General features: G+C 44.2%; 1 protein-coding gene across 1 annotated transcript; it reads left to right on the forward strand.

Moving 5' to 3' along the window:
* Positions 1-2,709: 2,709 nt before the first annotated feature.
* LOC111897118 (glycine-rich protein DOT1-like) lies at positions 2,710-3,231 on the forward strand. The gene is made up of 2 exons (XM_023893085.1): positions 2,710-3,109; positions 3,206-3,231. Exons 1-2 carry the CDS (start codon positions 2,710-2,712, stop codon positions 3,229-3,231), a joined length of 426 nt encoding a protein of 141 aa, XP_023748853.1.
* The last annotated feature ends 15,724 nt before the right edge of the window (positions 3,232-18,955 follow it).

The raw sequence follows: 18,955 nt of genomic DNA on the forward strand, positions 1-18,955 counted from the left end.
TACATACTAGAAAAGGGATGCCGTAATCTAACATGCAAATAAATTGAAGGTAAGTGAATGACGATTCACTAATTCTCCATCACAAAACTTAAACTATTAGTCCTAAGTGTTTTTGAGAATTCCTAGGTTCGGATGAGATTCATTGAAACTATTCAATGGCATGTTTAAATCTCGATATGCCCCTCTTGTTTGTGACTGGGATACCGAGGATCACAAAGCGGGTGTGAATAACCATGCAAATTCACATGGTGCCTTCATTGTAACGATCATCTATTCGATGTGCCGGTAAACCACACACGCTCCATCGAACTATGATAAACAATGAATCACCCTTTGCCACCTTCGCTTAGAACCAATTAGTGTGCCGGTAAACCACACACGCTCCACTAACATCTTAGCAAGGTGCAAAGTGTAATTTCATGGGATTGCATCAATTCACTTTTCCTAAGGTAACTAAGATTGGGAATTTTAAAATATGTGTAGTTACTTTATATTTCTTATTATACTTTTAATGAGAGGATGAGGTTGCCCTATCCTACCCGTTCGACTAACGACCCTCCACCAATCAAGCAAGCGGTGGGTGTGAGTGTACACCCATTAAGCGCCATTTTATAGGCCGCAACCTTATACCCACCTTATAAATTGGCTTCGTGAATGAGGCCTACTAACGGTAAGACTAGCATTTAGTTATACATATATATATTATTCTAGTAATATCATATTAGTATAGGGTTGTATTTTAAAACTTTTAAAATCTAGGGTTTTGAAATTTAAGTTGTCTAAATTAAACTTTTAATCACAAATATAATTTTCAAAACTTGAGGGCAAGTTTTAAACATTTAAAACATGGAGGATCAAATAACAAATAATTCCAATTAACAATTAATATCCTAATTATCTATATTTGATTTATTCAAGATTTCTTTTGAGATAATTATCAAAATAATCAAAATAATTAATTAATTATCATATAAGGAAATTAAATATTTTATTATAAGATAAATATCTTTAATTAGATCAAGATTGCAGTTATATTTATCATAAAAACGAATTAACATTGATCTAATTAGTTTATGGAAAGTTTGGATAAGATAATTACAAAGAAATCCCGAATCTGGCCATTCCTGACGCCTGGACTCGCCGAGTCAGGCCTACTCGCCGAGTCCACCTTGGGACTCGCCGAGTAAGTGACTCAGAAACCTAAAAATCGAATTTTGCAGGTTTGTTTCAGTTAATCAAGCAACAATTTAAAGAAAACCAAGCTAGGCTCTGATACCACTGATGGGTTTTAGCCATAAGAACTTTCCTATGTGCGCATGCAAAACCCTAATGCTTGGATCTAGGCTTTCTAATAAACATGCTTTGAATCCAAGTCTTCTAATGACTAATTAGGTTAAATAACAACATTGAAACAGATCTAGAATCATACCTTTGAGTTCCTTGTTGATCTTGAGGTCTTGGAGCTTCTAGAGTCACAAATGTCACTCCTCTAATGGCTTACAAACACCAATAGCAAGAAGAATGATTTAGGAGAGAGGAGAGGGGAGGAATTCGACCAGAGATTCCTTACTTTTGATTAAGTCCCGAATTCCCTATGCCATGGGGTCTATTTATACTTGTAGACTCCTTAAGGGTTACAACCTAAACCCTAATTGGATAATCTTCTCTTAAGGCTATCCAAATCCATTCCATTGATAAGCATATGGACAATTTTAGCTATCCTAAATCTCTTAGAATTCGTCCATACCATATCCAAATGGATTTACAGTCTAAAGCTTAACTATCAAACAATTGACAGTTTATACCCCTTTATTTAATTAATCTCTTTAAGTCACCAAATTAATTCTAATTAATTCTATGACTTATATTAATCAAATAACAATATATATTATTCATTATATTATTCCCATAATATATTAATAATATTTACTCTCTCTTATTAAATCATCCTATCAAGTTGCTATGGTGAAGGCAACCCAAAAGGACCATGCACAACCGGATCAAATACTTGCCTAATATAGTTACAGCCTTAGACACTATTCCAACACGCTCGTCATGCTCTTCCTCCAGCAACTGCTGGCGATATGGATGTAATGGGTAGCTCTGGTCTATCTCAGAACATAGACTACGCCGCTGTATAAGCTATGTGCTACCCGGTCGCTGGTTCCCGAAAAATTCACGAGCTTGACGACCTTGAGCGGGCACATTCTGATCTTATGGCTAGTAAAGTTGAATTGAAGTGTCGAGTCTTGGAGCCGGAGAAGGCATCCTGAGGTTTTGACAAGAAGTATGATCTAATTGCTGCTGAAAAGGCATATATAGAGGATTTTTGGTCATCGTTGGAGGCTCGTGTTGATGTCTTGACCCAATTTAATGAGGTTTGATGATCCCACACGAAAGTTTGGAGAGTGATCTTTCTGATCGTGACCGGGAGTTGGATGCGATGCGAGTGGATTTGGGGTCATTGCATGCAGATCGTGATTGGTTGTTACATGTTGGTGTTATTCATGTGATGGATAAGCTCATTGAACATCTAGAGTTCACAGGTGGTGTGAGCAGGACTCATCATGTTGCATTCGTTGCAGGTGAGGAGTCTGGGAAAGCTGGCCTGAAAGTTGAGATTGATGCCAGGACCTACGACCCTGAGGGTAGCGATTCCGTTTAAGCCATACGTCTAGTCTTGAAGATGCTCTGCTGGCGTTTGCGACAATGGATTACGCTGCGACTCTTGGCTTGGGGCAATTAGATATGGTTGGTCTCAGGCTCCTGTGCGCTTTTGATGATGGTGACGATCCTATGGATGGTGTTGGACATGATGGTGATGCAATTTTTCTTGGTGCAGGTGTGGGCATTGGTGGTGATGGCAATGGTGCTGGTGGCGTTGGTGGAGGCAAAGATAAAGGTGGTGCTGATGGAGGCGGTGATGGTGAAGATGGCACTGGTGGTGCCGATGGAGGCGGTGATGATGAAGGTGGCATTGGTGGTGCTGGTAGCGGCGTTGAAGGTGATGTTGGTGGTGCTGGTGGAGGCGATGTTGATGGTGATATTGGTGGTGCTGATGGTGCTGGTGGAGGCGGTGGTAAAGGTGGTGTTGGTGGTGCTAGTGGAGGTAATCTTTGATCTAGACTCGTTCCTTTATGCTACCTTTTGGGGGCATGAATATGGTTTACTATTTGTGTTATTTCTTTTCCTTTGCTTTTGTTAGGCCCTACGTGGCATGTGTTTTGCTAAATGTAATGTGATGTGACCTGGTTCCCACTCCTGGACGTTCTCTGTTCTTAGTAGCTTCGGTGAACCTGCGAGTTACATCAAAAAGGGGCCAACATCCGTTCTTCGGGAGGGGCTCCCGGGACAACACTCCGACGGTCAAGTCGGTGAATTGACTTAGGGCATTATTATGGGTAAGGCTGAGAGAGAATCACTTACTTCCCAAGGCACATGGAGTAGCCTTTTATACTAAACGCTTCTGATGGTCCATATGGGACAAGGGCGTCAGACCCGACAGGATCGGGGACGCTCATTGGTGGATCGTGCTCCTTAATCTATCAGATCCAACGATTGGTTTAGGCGGTAATGCTTTGAGCATCTACCTTGTCTCCTGACTGTTATGTTTGTCCCGAAGTGGAAGGTGACCTATGCGGGGCCGAGCCTTCCACCGCGGGCACCTAGCTCTCAGGGGCACTGACGAGCGCGAGGTTCTGTTGGGCTTAGTCGGTTGGGCGCGTCATGCCTTGGGTCATTCTTTGGAGCGACCGGGCACATCTCCTTCGTGCGTGATAGGGCACGTCATCAAGTTCCCCAGTCCAACAGTCGTAGCATTTCTAGGCTAGCTATGATGTCCTGGACTTAGCTGTTTGGTACACGCATCAAGCTTTGATTCAAGTGTCGCTTCAATTTTTATGGCAACCCGACTGCCCATTATGGCAGTTAGTTACATCATTACATCAGGGATTTTGAATATCATGCCTTTCCTTATGCTTTATAAGGTCAAGGGCGTTCTCTGCTTACACCACTTCTTTCTCTTTTCCTTTCCTCCTTCTTCTAGGGTTTTCTTTTTCTTCTTTGATCTTATGACTGCTTAATTTGGTGCTATTCCATCTGAGGCCAACTTCAAGCTTCTTGGAGATGCTTATGGCCTCTCCTCGGCGGACGTAGTTGAGTTTCCATCACCGGAGTCGATGATCTTATCTCCTCCACCGGGTAAGGTGGGTATTTACTTGAAAACTCTTGACGCCGGTTTGCGTTTTCCTCTTTCTGACTTCCAAGAAGAGATTCTGAAGAAGAATGGTCGTAGCATCCAAATGCTCACTCTGAATGTTGTTAATAAGGTAGTAGCATTCAAGATGATCTGTCGAGCCCGCGGGTTGCTTCCTGATTACTTCGTCTTCAAGTACTTCTTTAGGTTTTGTGCCACCGGCGACAAGTATACATTTTCTGTCCGACGAGGGGGGTATACTTTATTCCCTGATGGTAAAACCCCCAAGAATTGGTAGGATAAATGGTTGTGAGTTAATCGCGATTTGATTGGCAGTAGGCAGTATTGGGCAAACAACTTTGTTGACATTGCTACTAAATTATTTCCCCACAACCAGTCTGTCGCCAATCTCCTTAGAAATGTTCAAGTTGTTCATGAGGAATACTCTAAGGTACTGCTTTCTGGCATGGGTATGAGTCCTTCCTGGAGGCGTCAAAGAAAAATGCTCATCTTCTATACTGTCGTTGATGCTAAGTAATTCCACTATCTTCCTTCTTCCCTTCCCCCTCCCTTTTTCTTCTTCAGAGGGAGGGCGGTGGAATTTTCTACTTAAGTGTTTGCACTCTTGACTTGTCTTTACTTTGACAGGTGTTGAATCTTCGTTGTCGATTGATGAGGTAATGCCTAAGCGATACTAGGGGAAGTTGGAGCCCCGAGAGACTGATCTGGTTGAGGTACTTCTCCCTCCCCGCCGGGCTGATTGGCTTGCCCTGACTGCTACTCCGATACCGCTGGTAGTGGAGGGATCTTCAGCGTCTGCTGGGGGTCACCTTTGGCTGCCCAGCCTATCTCTACAGTTTCTCCTCCTTCCACTGTCTGATATGTTCATACGGAAGTGGTTGAGGACAGCAAGGATGGAATTATCTCAGACGTTCGGCGGGACATTACTAAAAGGAAAGCAGTCTTGGCTATGGGAGAGACCTCTACCGATGCTTTCAACATTGGAAGGCGGGTCCAATCAAGACACAATTTCACTCGTCTATTGAATCAATCTATTATATTCCAAAAGCAGTTGTTGTGATCCCCGATGACGACGTGCACCAGTCCAAGAGGGATCGATGGGCGATTAAGCAGCCCATAGTTCTTGTTTAATCTATTTCACAGTGTCCTTCTGATCTTTCTCGCCCTGGAGGCTCCCGGGGTGCTGAGTTGCACCAGACCCCATCGCACGAGGGAGTTCCTAGGGGTAATGTTGTATCAAATGTGTTTTTCCCTGGCTGGAATCTACCAAATGAATCTCGATTGTCCGTTCACACCAACGTTATGGATTTTTCTCGCCATGCATTCCCGCCCGCCGCTGTTGCTGACATGGAGGCTATGGGTAGCCTTGCCTTATCTCATAATATGTCTTATGTTGCCGTCTAATGATGTATGGTCCATTAGCATGACTTGACGCTCCCTTACCAACCTTGCCGGGGACTCCCTTGCCAGCCTCGCTGGGGACTCTCCTGTTGATTTATATGACTTAGTCCAGTCCAAAGTCATTGGCCGCGTACCAATAACATCGGACTGGGGGGGACTTGTTGATATATGGTCCATTAGTATGGCCTAGACAGATCTCTGACCACCTGCTCTGAAGGAGTGCTTCTACGCCGGAGACGGATCTGCGAGGTCACAACAAAGAGATGTGTTAGAGCCGCCCCAGGGACTGTGCCCCGGGAGTGGACTCCGACGGTCAAGTTAGATCATCTAGTAGATCTGAGATGGTCCTTCATAGCTGGAAAGAACCATCTTGGTGCTAGTGGTGGTGTATGGTGGTTGACGGCGGCGGGTGGCGGCTAAGCCACTCGGCCGGAGTATAGTGTGGCGGCTGAGCCATGGGGGATGTCTAGGGAAAGGTATAGGAGAGGTCCTCCTTCATGGAGGAGGCACTATTCTATTTATAGTGGAAAAATAGGTCAAGCCTTGGGCCAGCCCAATTCAGGCCCAGCTAGCAAAGAGTTGAGCGAGGCCGCCCGGAGGCGTCAGGCGAGGCTGGCAGGCGCGCACTAGGCAAGGCTGGCGGGTGTACACCAGGAAAGGATGTTAAGGGAGCGCCAAGCCAGGGAGCGCCAGGCCAGGCCGACAAGTGAGTTCCCAGCAGGGCTGGCAAGGGAGAGTCAGGTCGGGCCGGCGGGAGAGTCCCCAGCAAGGCTGGAAAGGGAGTCCCCAACAAGGCTGGCAAGGGAGGGCCAGGCGAGGTTGGCACACCAGAGCTATCTAGGCCATGCTAATGGACCATGTATCAACACCGTCCAGGCCATGTTCTACCTTGTTGTTGCTGCCCACCGAGTTCAGCTGCTCAGCGAGATGGAAGCTGCCCATTCAGGTTGTGCTACCCAGGAATCCAGCCTGAAGCGTCAAATTGTCGAGCTTGAAAATGTTGTCCACGACTTTAAGCAGACGTGCGCTCTTCTTTCTTCGGAGAAGGTTGTTGCGAAAGAGGCTCGATCTGCCCTGGAAGCGAAGGTGGATTCCCTAACCCAAGCTAATGAAGGGCTCATGATTCAGAACGAGAGCTTGGTACGGGATGGCTGAGAACGTCAACCCTTTCATGGATCTAGTGAGATTGTCCATGTCTTCATGTTCCTCTTTCCTTCCCCGCTTAGAACGTATCATCAGGATTTCACGAGGTTGATTACGCTCTCTGGCTGCATCTTTGGCGTTCTCAGCATCAAAATTGGCGCAAAGGTTGCATGCCACCTCTATGAGGTTCCCCTTCAATTGTTAATCTTCCATCTCCCTTTTCAACACTGAGTAGTTGATAGTGTCATGAGTTTTGCTTTTGTGGAACTCATAGAATCGTCATTTTCCCCATTTTACTGGTTGTTTGTTAGAGACTGCATAAACATCTGGTCACTTGCCCCGCCTTTCATCTCTTGGACATGGCCTGAAGCGTCCCTACGGGCGCTTGCCCCGTCCAAAGTGCCTGCCCCACCTTGGGCTTCTGAGTGCGGTGGTGGTGGGCTGTGGCGTTTTGTTGCCGAGGTGGTCATGACATTCAGGTATGCTTGTTTTGTCACTTCGCCTTCTTCATACCTCAGGTAGCGCTCCACTTTATCCTTTAGCTCTGCCCACGTCTGTGGCTTCTTTCCCATGAGCTTTTGAGACAGGGGTCCCGGTAGGAGTCCCCATGTGAAGGCGCATTCTATTAAGCCTTCATCGTGGCCTGGGACGTCTAGTGTGGCGTTGGTGAACATGGTGAAGGATTCTCTGACTGTTTCCCCTTCCTTCTGTTTGCAGCCAATAAATGAGTGTGAGTCTCCCTTGTACTTATGCAGTTGCATAAAGTTTTTCAGGAATAGGTATTTTAATTGTTTGAAGTTGTATATGCTCCCTGATCGTAGCGTCTTGAACCATGTTCCTTTATTGCCATCCAAGGTTGTTGGGAAGTACGTACACCAGAATCACTCGTCCAGTTTGAGCAATGTCAACGTCCACTCGTATGTTTCAATGTGGCTATCAGGATCCGTAGTTCCATTGTAGGTTTTTAAGTGTGGCAATTTTGTTGTGTTTGGGATTTCGTAATCTAAGAGCTCTTTGGCAATCGGAGATGTCACGTTGTGCGATATTTAGTCTTGATTTGGGATGGGAAGAGCAACCTATGGGTTATACTGTTGGACAGTAGTATGAGGTTGCATAAGCATGTTGTTATATGGTGGGTAAGAGCCAGGGCTCGGCCCATAGAACGGTTGGTGTGGGAACAGTAAGGTTAACGTATTGGTGGACAGTAGGGGTGTATTTTGTGCATGAGGATTATTGGGCACAACTTGGTGACAATGCGAGATTATGGAGGGGGAAATGTTTGTTGCAAATGAAGGTGTTGGGAAGGCCATCGCTTGGTTTCTGACCGTCTGATCCAGCAGTGACATTTAGATGGTCATTGGCATTTCTCCCGGCTTCTGGGTTATTGGCGGTGTCTGAAGGAACATCGATTGTACCCCTACTGTCTGGCTTGTCGATGGTGTCTGGGAAACCACTCGTTGTGTGCTTGCCTTCTGGTTTGGCGGTGGTGGTGTTTGGAAGACCACCGATTGTGCACCTTCCATTTGAATTGGAGGTGGTGGTGTTTGGAAAACCACTGGTTGCGCGCTTGCCATTTGATTCTGCGGCGCTGGTGTCTGGAAAACCACTAGTTGTGCGCTTGCCATCTGGTTTAGCGGTGGTGGTGTCTAGAAGAGCGCCGTTTGTGCACCTGCCATCTAACTTGGTGGTAGTTTTTGGAAGAGACTCGGTATGGCACTAGCATATTCCAACGTCGGCGACATTGTACTGGTTGGTACCACTGCTAGCTGAGGTGCTTGTATTAGAGTACTTTGCGTTGACACAACGGTGGAAAGAGGCTATCCTACATCGATTGTTTGTTCTTGTCCTATTTTTGGTGCAATAGATATCGCCGAACCGCCTTCCTTTGATGCTTCATTGACGATTACTTTGGGATTTGTAGTAGTGGTTTGCTCCAGCGACATCATGGATCTAATAGGGCTGGTTGGCGTTTCACTGGTCTCTCCTATGTCGCCATACACCGTTTTTCACCGATGAGTAATGTTCTTTTAGTTTTTTTCATCATACTTCGGATGACGCCAAATGATATGACCTAGTTCCTGCTCCTGGACGTTCTCTGTTCTTAGTAGCTTCAGCCGTTCTCCGGGAGGGGCTCCCGGGAAAACGATCTAAAGGTAAAGTCAGTGGATTGACTTAGGGCAGTATTGTGGGTAAGGCTGAGAGAGAATCACTTACTTCCCAAGGCACCTGTAGTAGCCTTTTATACTAAACCCTTCTGATGGTCTGTACGGGACAAGGGCGTCAGACTTGACAGGATCAGGGACGCTGATTGCTGGATCGTGCTCCTTAATCTGCCAGAGCTAACGATTGGTTCAGGTGGTAATGATCTGAGCAGCTGCCTTGTCACCTGACCATTATGTTTGTCGCGGAGTTGAAGGCGCCCCAGGCGGGGCTGAGCCTTCCTCCGCGGGCACCCTGCTCTCAGAGGCGCTGACGGGCGCGAGGTTTTATTGGGCTCAGCCGTCAGAGCGCGTCATGCCTTGGGGCATTCTTTGGAGCCACTGGGCGCGGATCCTTCATGCGTTCTAGGGCACATCATCATAATGGAACAAACATGTCTTGGTATTTTGTGTTGATGTTTACATTTGTATATGTGTGGCCTGATTGTTGCCCTATTGTGCTAGAATTTTGGATTCTTTGGCCTTTTCAAATTTGCGACGCTTCTATTTGATATATGCTCTAATGCATTGATTTTTTATATATATGCCATGCTTTAATGCATTGCTATATTTGAGATATGTGCCATGCTCTAATGCATTGGTATATTTGAGGTATGTGCCATGCTCTAATGCATTGATATATTTCGTGAAGGCACTAAGGTTTATATTGTGTGTGGATACTCTAAGTATCTTAATGGCATTTTAAAGTGTGGATACACTTAGTATCCTCTATGTAATGCATTTTGTTTTTGTATAAGCGCTTGTATTATCGAACACACTAAGGTTTTTATCTTTGAGATACATAACATTCGTCGTCATCATGCCAATATGTTTTGCATTTCAACACACTAAGGTTCCTAGTCATACCACACTGAGTGTTTGTTTGCTGGTTCGGGTGATCAATCCGGCCATGATTCACTTTGCGATGTGTGCTAACCCTTCTGCATAGGGGGTTTTCTTAGCGATAGCTCGAGGCGTCTTCTAGAAGTGGAATTTTTTCAAATGCCTTGCATTCCATGTCCTTGGTATTGGTCGCCCCTCGATCGTTTTGAGAGAGTAGGACCCATTGTGATGCATCTCGACCACTTTGTATGGTCATTCCCATGTTGCTCCTAACATGCCATGTGGTTGCGCATGGTTGGCCTCGTTCCGCCGCAGGACATGGTCTTCTATTCAAAAAGCTTTTTCCTTTACCCGCTGGTTGTAATATCCCTCCACACCCTTTTTGTATGCGGCTTGATGCATGGTGGATCGCTCTTGGTGTTCCTCCAGGAGATCCAAATTTTGTCTTAGGTCCTTGTCATTTTCCTGATCCTGGAAGTGCGTTGTTCCTATTGAGCCTATCATTAATTTTGCCGGTAGCATTGCTTCTGTGCCATATGCTAGGCTGAAAGGAATTTCATTTGTGCTTGTACGAGGCGTGGTTTTGTATGACCATTGTACTCCTGGAAGCTTATCTTTCCAATTACCTTTGGCTTTCCTGAGTCGCTTCTTGATTCCATTTACTAGCGTATGGTTGGACACTTCCATCAGCCCGTTCGCCTGAGGGTGTGTCGCAGATGTGAATCTTTGTTTAATGCCCCTCTCCATGCACCAGTCAACAAATGGATTCTCGGCAAACTGCAGGCCATTATCGATGATTAAGACTTTGGGTGTCCCGAACCTTGTGATGATTTTTTTCTACAAAAACTTGATCATCTGCCTCCCTGCAATACACGCCAACGGTTCTCCTTTTATCCACTTTGTGAAATAGTCCACAGTTACGACTAGGTATTTGATTCTACCAGGGGCTTCTGGGAAGGGTCCTACGATGTCGGTACCCAATTGGTAGAATGTCCATGGGATGACAATGCTCGTTAGCGGTGCTGGAGGAATGCCTTGCATCGGGGTGAAGGCTTGGCATTCTACACATGTATGAGTGAATTTGGTGGCGTCTTCATGGATGTACGACCAATAGAGTCTCATTCGGAGTATCATCCCGGTAAGGGCTCTGGCTCCCTCATGGGCTCTTGCTGGGCCGACATGAGCTTCGTGAAGGGCATGTTTCCCCGAAGCCCTATCTATTCATCTGAGCCATGGGGCCGTGTATCCTTTCCTGTATATTACCCCTACCAAGATAGTGTACTATGGGGCTCATATTCTCGTCTTGCGGTCTTCCGCGTGGTCGTCTGGGAGGACGTTGTGTTGTAAGTAGTCTATGATTGGTGTCATCCAGGTGGGTTGCGTTGTAGATAAGGAGTGGACCCGTCATTCGTTGATGCTTCGTTCTTTGAGTACTACTACCAGGACTTCTTTGGATAGGTGGCCAAAGCATGTTGATGCTAGCTTACTCAAGGCGTCGGCACGCATATTTCTTCCCCTTGGTATTTGTTTTATGGGGAAACTTCTGAGTGAGCTTTTGATCTGCTAAAAAACTTTCACATATCTTTCCATCCTTTTATCCTTCACTTCGAACTCCCCCGTGATTCGGTTAGTGGCTAGTCTAGAGTCGGTGAGGGTCGTCGCTTTCTCTGCTCCCATCGTTACTGCAAGCCTTAATCCTGCCAGCAAGGCTTCATACTCGGCCTCATTGTTGGATGTGTGGAAGTTGAAACGTAGAGCGTACGTCACCTCTTCGCCTGTAGGGCTAGTTAGGATGAGGCCTTCCTTAGATCCTTCCTTGCTAGAGGCCCCGTCCGTATAGAAGGTCCAGGCCTACCTGTCTCCTTCATGTTGTGGCTCCTTGTGCATGCTCTCTTCCACTTGCTTTTGCAATTCTCCTCGTATCTCCAACAAAAAATCTGCTAGCGCCTACCCTTTGATGCTCGTTCGGGGGTGGTAGCTGATATCATGTTCTCCCAAGTCGATGGTTAGTTTTGTGAGGTGCTCTAAGGTTTTTGATTTCAGGAGCACTTGTTTAATTGGGCAACTAGTTAGGAATTCTATTTGGTGTGCGTGGAAATATCGCCGCAATCTTCGGGCGGTGTATGGGAATGCCAGTACCAGCTTTTCAATGATTGGGTAGTTGAGATATGGTCCTTGCAGTGCTCGACTAACAAAGTAAATGGGGAGCTACTTTCCTTGTCGTTCCACTACCATTACTAACGAGACGGCTTCATTGGATGCTGACAAGTACATTTGGAGTGTCTCTCCAGGGATTGGGTTGGACAGTGTGGGTAGCCTGTGCAACGCTTTCTTTATTTGGTGTAGTGCTGCTTCGACTTTTGGTGTCCAACAAAAGTTGTTTTTCTCAATGCATCCTTTAAGAGTGTCAAATAGTGGCATTGCCTTCTCAGCTGACTTAGAGATGAAACAGGTCAGCATCTTTAGCTTACCATTAAGGCCTTGGACGTCTCTTAGCATGTGGGGTGATGTTACTTCTTTGCGCTCTGTTATCGTGGTGGGGATAGGTTAGATTTCTTCATTTGTAATGTAATACCCCAGGAACTGTCCTTTTTCTACTCCGAATGTGCACCTTGTGGGGTTCAGTTTCATCTTTACTTTCTCTAGGCTCCGCAGAGTTTCTTCAACGTCCGCCAATAGCCTCTACCTGTTTGAGCTCTTTATGACCATGTCTTCCACGTAGACTTCGATGTTCCGGCCAATCTGGTTGACAAAGAAGGAATCGACCAATCTTTGGTACGTTGCACCAGTGTTTTTCAATCCAAATGCATTTTTTGGTTGCAAAAAGCACCATGGTCTGTATAAAAGGTGGTCTTCTCCTCGTCTTCCATGCTCATGAGGATCTGGTGGTACCCTTTATATGCATCTAGGAAGCATTTCCACTGAAAAACCATGCAAGGATTCTACCTTATGGTCTATTTCTTGGAGCGAATAGCAATCCTTGGGGCATGCCTTATTTAAGTATGAGTAGTCGATACACTTACGCCATGTACTGTCATGTTTTTTTTACCATCACTGGATTGGCAATCCATGGTTGGAAGTTTGCCTCCCGGAGGATGCCGGCTTTGGTTAGTTTGGCCACATCTGCCTTTATTTCCTTGTTCCTGTCTCTCCCTTAGACACGTTTTTTCTGTTTTATCTCCTTGGTTTTGTACCTGATCATCAGCTTGTGTTCTATGATTCCTCGATCGATTCCTACCATATCGGTTGGAGTCCATGAGAATACATGCTTGTATTTCTTCAAAAGCTCTATCAATGCTTGTCTTGTCTTCTGGAGAAGGGTTACCCCTATCCTGACTATTTGGTCTGGCTGAACCCGGTTGATGACCTCCTTCCCTTTAGGTCCATCCAAGCGAGGCCTCTTTGATTCTTTGGAGATTTATTTTGGTTGCATGATCTCATAGCACTTTAGAACATGTAGCAGGGTTTCCAAGACTGTTTTCGTCCCTTGGCTCATTCCAAATATCAATACCCCGTGGATAGTGGATGATATTGCCCCGAATCTAATTAGGGTTGTCCGTCCCAATATGATATTGTGCTTGAAGGGGTGTCGTATAATGACAAAGTCGATGAGGGTTGTCTTGCGTCTGTTTTTGTCGTGGCTGGTGAGTATGAATGGTAAATGAATCATACCTAGGGGCCATATACTATGCCCCGTGAAGCCGGTAAGCTGGCATGGTGCTAGTTTCAAGCCTTCCTTCCATTTTTCTGGGAGCAACCGAAAGCAGTGCTCATATATGATATCCCCTGAGCTTTATGTATCAACATATACGCAGTAAATGGTGACATCCCGGATGGACCTTTGAATTACCAGTGGGCCGTCCCCTCTCTAGCCCAACGGCCTTGGGTTAGTTGTTAAGAAAGTCAAGCCTCGCATTGCATCTGTGATGCCGCTTATGTCGTCTGCATGTTCCGCCCCTCCCTGCTTATGGTGTACTGTCAAAATCTTCTGGCGACAATTTCCTCCTCAGGTGTTATCTTTAGGGTTTTCTGCGTCGAACTTCGCACGTAGGCTTTGAGCAATCTCCACTATGTTTCCCTTTAGCTGCTTTTCTTCCATTTTGCATTTCAGGACCGAGCAGTTTGTGTCATGCGTTCTACTTTTGTGATATTTGCAGTAACTCATTTTCATTCCTTTGGCTGTTGGTTTATCGGCAACAGTCTATATTTCTGCTCGTCGTCCCCTCCTGTCGTCTCTTGCGAAAGTTTTGAGTCATATATCTCGTACATGGTACCTATGCCCTCCTCGCCTGTCATCCCAACCTAGTCGGTGGCTCTTTGCGGCTGGAGCTGCCATGGTGTTTAGGTATGCTTGTTTTAAGGCCCCCCTTCTTCCCGTCGTAAGTATCTTTCCACTTTTTCTTTCAACTATGCCCGCGTCTGGGGTTTTGTTCCCATGAGCTTCTGGGAAAGTGGGCCAGGAAGAAGGCCCCATGTGAATGCCCCTACGATCAATCCTTCGTTGTGCCCTATCACGTCGAGGGTTGCATTTGTGAATTGGGCAAAGTACTCATTGACTGTCTCCCCCTCCCTCTGTTTACATCCGATTATGGAGTGTGAATCTCCTTTGTACTTGCATAGTCGCATGAAGTTGGTTAAGAAGAGGTGCTTCAGTTGGCTAAAGTTGTAAAAGCTTCCTGGTCGGACTGTCTTGAACCACGTTCCTGTTTTTCCATCGAGCGTTGTAGGGAAATAAGTAAACCAAAAACGTTCATCAAGTTGAGGGATGTCATGGTCCATTTGTACGTGTCGATATGGTTGTCCAAGCCTGTAGAGTCGTTGTAGTTTTTGAGGTTGGGTAGCTTTGCAGTGTTTGGTATCTTATACTCCAAGAGCTCTTTCACGAATGGCGAGGTTACGTTTCTTGAGAAGTAATCTTTGTTCAGGGTTTGCTAGGTATAGTGACATTGGGTTGTTTCATTGCCAAATATGGTTGGAACATCATGTTGTTGTATGCCACCAGGTTTGTCGATGTCGGCCCGTCGAAGTTTTGTGGGTGAAATGGAATGGTGAGTTGTTGGGTTATGGGAGGCGGTTGGTATTGTTGCGGTGTTGGTGGCAACATGACACCTAGGGCTGTTAATCGGGTCAACCCGATCGGGTTTCAGATTAAACGGGTCGGGTTAGTCGGGTTTTCACAAAAAAGAATTTAACCCGGTACCCGACCGTATTAAGGTATGGGTTGGTTGGGTTCGGGTTAATCGGGTTTCGGGTTAATAAGGTCGGGTTAGCCAGGTTAGTCGGGTTAATACACTAAACACTTAATTTAAACATAATATATATGGTTTTTTCAAGAGTGTAATCTGATATAAATCCAAACCATTTTTTACTCTTTTCTTAACATCAAGAATGCATACAAATTGAAACAAATTAAAAATAAAAGATCATGGACCTCATGGTTATTACAACATACGAGAAAACATGCATACCACAATAGCTAAAAGAGTTCTTCCATTATAAATATTAAATAGATGAACTTTCAATCTCTAGTTAGCGATCAACACCATGTAGTTTATTCATGTTTATAGTTAGTTTAAAGTAGAAATAACTATCAAAACAAAATCTTTACTTTCTCAGCCGCTCTAGTAATTTTGAGATGCGGAGGTTTTATATCTTTTTGGACTTCAACTTCACAAATGGGAGTTACTTGACCCTCGTATGCTTCTAAAGTCACAAAAATTTACATTTTCAAAGGATTTGTAGTCTTTTTGTATAGTTCAAGTAAAGAGCAGTGAAATATGTAAAGGTTGTGAATTCCTAACCGGGTTATTCGGGTTGACCCGAAACCCAATTTTTTTGTAAAAATCAACCCTAAACCCGACCCTAACTACAAATCGGGTTTGTCGGGTTAACCCGAATAACCCGATTTTGAATTCTAACCATATTGAACCCGACCCTAATTACCTTATTCGGGTTAGGGTCGGGTCGGGTTAATCGGGTTCGGATTTTTTTGACACCCCTAATGACACCTACCGCAAATGTTGTATAGGATGGCTTTTGGAACATGGTTTGTGGCCCGTTGGGTGTGCTTCTTGGTTGGAGCATCGATTTTCGTGACAAAGATGGCGCTCCGCTTGTGGTTTGAGATGTTATCCGCAACACCATTTGTGCGGCTTGTTGTGAGTTGTTGATTGCCTGGAAAATCGGCTGCAACGGGGTTTGGTTGAGGGTATTTTGTGCATCGATTGGGTGGAAGCTCAACGGTATTGTGTTGCTGAGGGTGGACGTCAAGTATTGGTTATGGGGTGTGTTTTGGGTTTGTGATGTCGCTGATAACGGTGGTTGGTTGTCGGATGGCAATACATCATTGGTGCTTATGATACAGTTTGTCGGTGTCACGGGAGTGGCAACCGACTCTAGGGACGTCATGGAGCGTATCGGGCTATTCTGTTGTACTGAGGGTTCACCGGCGGTTTCGTTCGTCATCCTGAGGGTGAACCGGAATGTGGTTTTGTGTATTGTTTTTCACACAAATGGACGGCACCAAATGATGCGACCTTGGCTCTGACCACCAGCTCTCAGAGTGTTTGCTATCGTCAGAGGAATCTGCAAAGTCACAACAAAGAAGGTCATCAGCCGTTTCCTGGGAGGAGGTATCAGGAAGAACCTTTAACGATCAAGTCAGTGGGAGATATCTAGGTGGGTGTGATGAGAATTGAGAGAGATCACTTACTTCTCAAGGTAGGGCGGAGTCCCTTTTATACTAAGGATCCTCGTTGTTATGTACGGGGAACAAGGAGTGCAGTTCCGGTAGGATCCGTTACTCTGATTGGCTAATCATGTCCCCTACTGTGTCGGGGCCAACGATTGGCTCAGATGTTAGTGCTCCAGGCATACTCTTTGTCGCCTGGAGCCATTGTATTTGTCCTATAGCGGGGATGCTCCTGACGAGGCCAGAATTCTCACGCGGGGGTTCCTACCTGAGGGAACACCCAGGTGCTAGAGCCCTTACTAAGGCGTTCAGACAAGGCCTGGCTGGGCTAGCTAGAGGATCCTTCGACCTGGGGTTCACGCTAGGAGGCGCGTCATCACTTTTGATAACTTTTAACTTTAGTTTTTAACTAATTTAAATTACTTTTGTCAAACACTTTTGGTTTTCAACTTTCAACAAGTTTTATCAAACATGTACTATAGAAAAATCTCATAATACAAAGTATATATTTAGCAAAACTAGTTGATAGCCGTAATCTGGTAGCTAGTAGTTGGAGGCTGAAATATGACAACAAGAAATCTTTCCTTTACTGAAGACTTCACCTTTAGCGATGACATCATGCCAAACACGCCTTTTGTCGTCGCTAAAGCCTCTAATGTTGCTAAATAGGGCGTTAGTAAAGGTTAATGATAATCTGTGTGACAATGATGACAATCAATTTGGTCCGTTAGTTCGAGATGTTGATCCAACATATAAGGTTTAATGGCGTCAATGATCAATAGAGGTGATTTGGTCGTTGCTAAATCCCTTTGAAAAAAAAACCGTGAAATCTTCCCTCCATTATTTTGAGGAGCTTGCTTCAGACCATACACCTCTTTATCTAGAATATAGCAATGATAAGGGAATTTTTCATTTACGAAACCTGGAGGCTGTTCAACGTAAATAGTTTCTTCAAGTTCTCCGTTAAGAAATGCACACTTCCCATCCATTTGAAATACTTCAAAATAATTTTGAACTGCATAAAAGATGCGAACTGATTCCAGTCTTGCTACGGGAGCAAACATTTCTTCATAATCTATTGCTTTTTCTTGAAAATGCCCTTTTACCACAAGTCATGGTTTGTTCCCAGCTATATTTCCTTCTTTATCCGTTTTGTTCCGAAATACCCACTTTAAACCAACAACTGATGCATTCTTCGGAGTGAGAATTAATCTCCAGACTTTGTTTCTTTCAAACTCATTCAGTTCATCTTGCATAGTTTTGACCCAATCTGCATGATCAAGAGTCACTGTAACAGTTTTAGGTTTGATTTTGGATATAAAGGAATTAAACATGAAAAATTCTTGATTAAAATTAAAAGATGCTTGTTTCTCCTTTTGTTTTGAACGAGTTAAAACACCCAAAAAAGTATCTCCAATAACTTGAGTTTGTGGATGATCTCTTGTCCATTTCGTCAAAGGTGGATAGTTTAGATCATAATCAGGATTTAACTCAACATTGATTTCTTCAACTTTTGATTGATCATCATCTTGATTTTCTGAAGTTTCTACTCCTTGATTGTTTAGAATAGAACTCCCCCCCTGTAAATTTGGATTTAAACTCTCCCCTTGCACAAAATCATTAATATCTCTTTCAGTTGACTGTGTAATATTTTCTATTATAGGAGATGAAGAAGCAGAAGGAAAATCAGAAGTTTCTACACTCTTTCCCTCGACTGAATGAGTTGTAGAAACAACAGTTTCTTCAGAAGTTTCAACATTTTGTAACACTTCATCAACCAATTTTAATAATTCATCACCATGGTTGTCAGTTGCTTTGGTTTAAGAAGTTATTGCCTTTTCAGGTTCATCAAAAAAATTTAAAAATTCTTCATAACGATTCGTGAGAGGAATTGTTTGCATGCATGATTTCGGAAAAATTTCTCCTATTAAGCCAACTTCTTTCTGAATTGATTTCACATATTTGTCATCAAAGGTAACATAGTAGCTTTCTTCTATTTTCTATGACTTTTTGTTTAAAACTCGATATGCTTTTGAGTTAAGAGAGTATCCCAAAAATATTGCTTCATCATATTTCATATCAAATTTGTTATGATGTTCTTTGGACCACAAAGATCTATATGTATTAATTCCAGTGGTTTGATTATCTTGGTATTTATGATCAAATAATCAATTTTTTTTCACAGTTTGCATTCAGTACACAAATGTTCTTTATCATATTTGAGAAGTGGAAGACCTCTGACAAGATCTCCGATAACAAGTTTGTTAATATCTTTGAAGTTGAGATGTGAAAGTCTCCTATGTCACAACCAACTATCATTTGATGATGCTTTCGCAAGCAGACAAACAGAAAGTTTCCCTCGAATAGGATAAAAGTTGAGAGGATACACTTTGCCTTTTCTTTTTTACTTCAAAATAGATTTCTATGATTCTTTGTGTATAATTTCTAATCCTTCTTCATCAA

Source organism: Lactuca sativa, chromosome 8, assembly GCF_002870075.4.
Source record: "Lactuca sativa cultivar Salinas chromosome 8, Lsat_Salinas_v11, whole genome shotgun sequence".
NCBI lineage: Eukaryota > Viridiplantae > Streptophyta > Magnoliopsida > Asterales > Asteraceae > Lactuca > Lactuca sativa.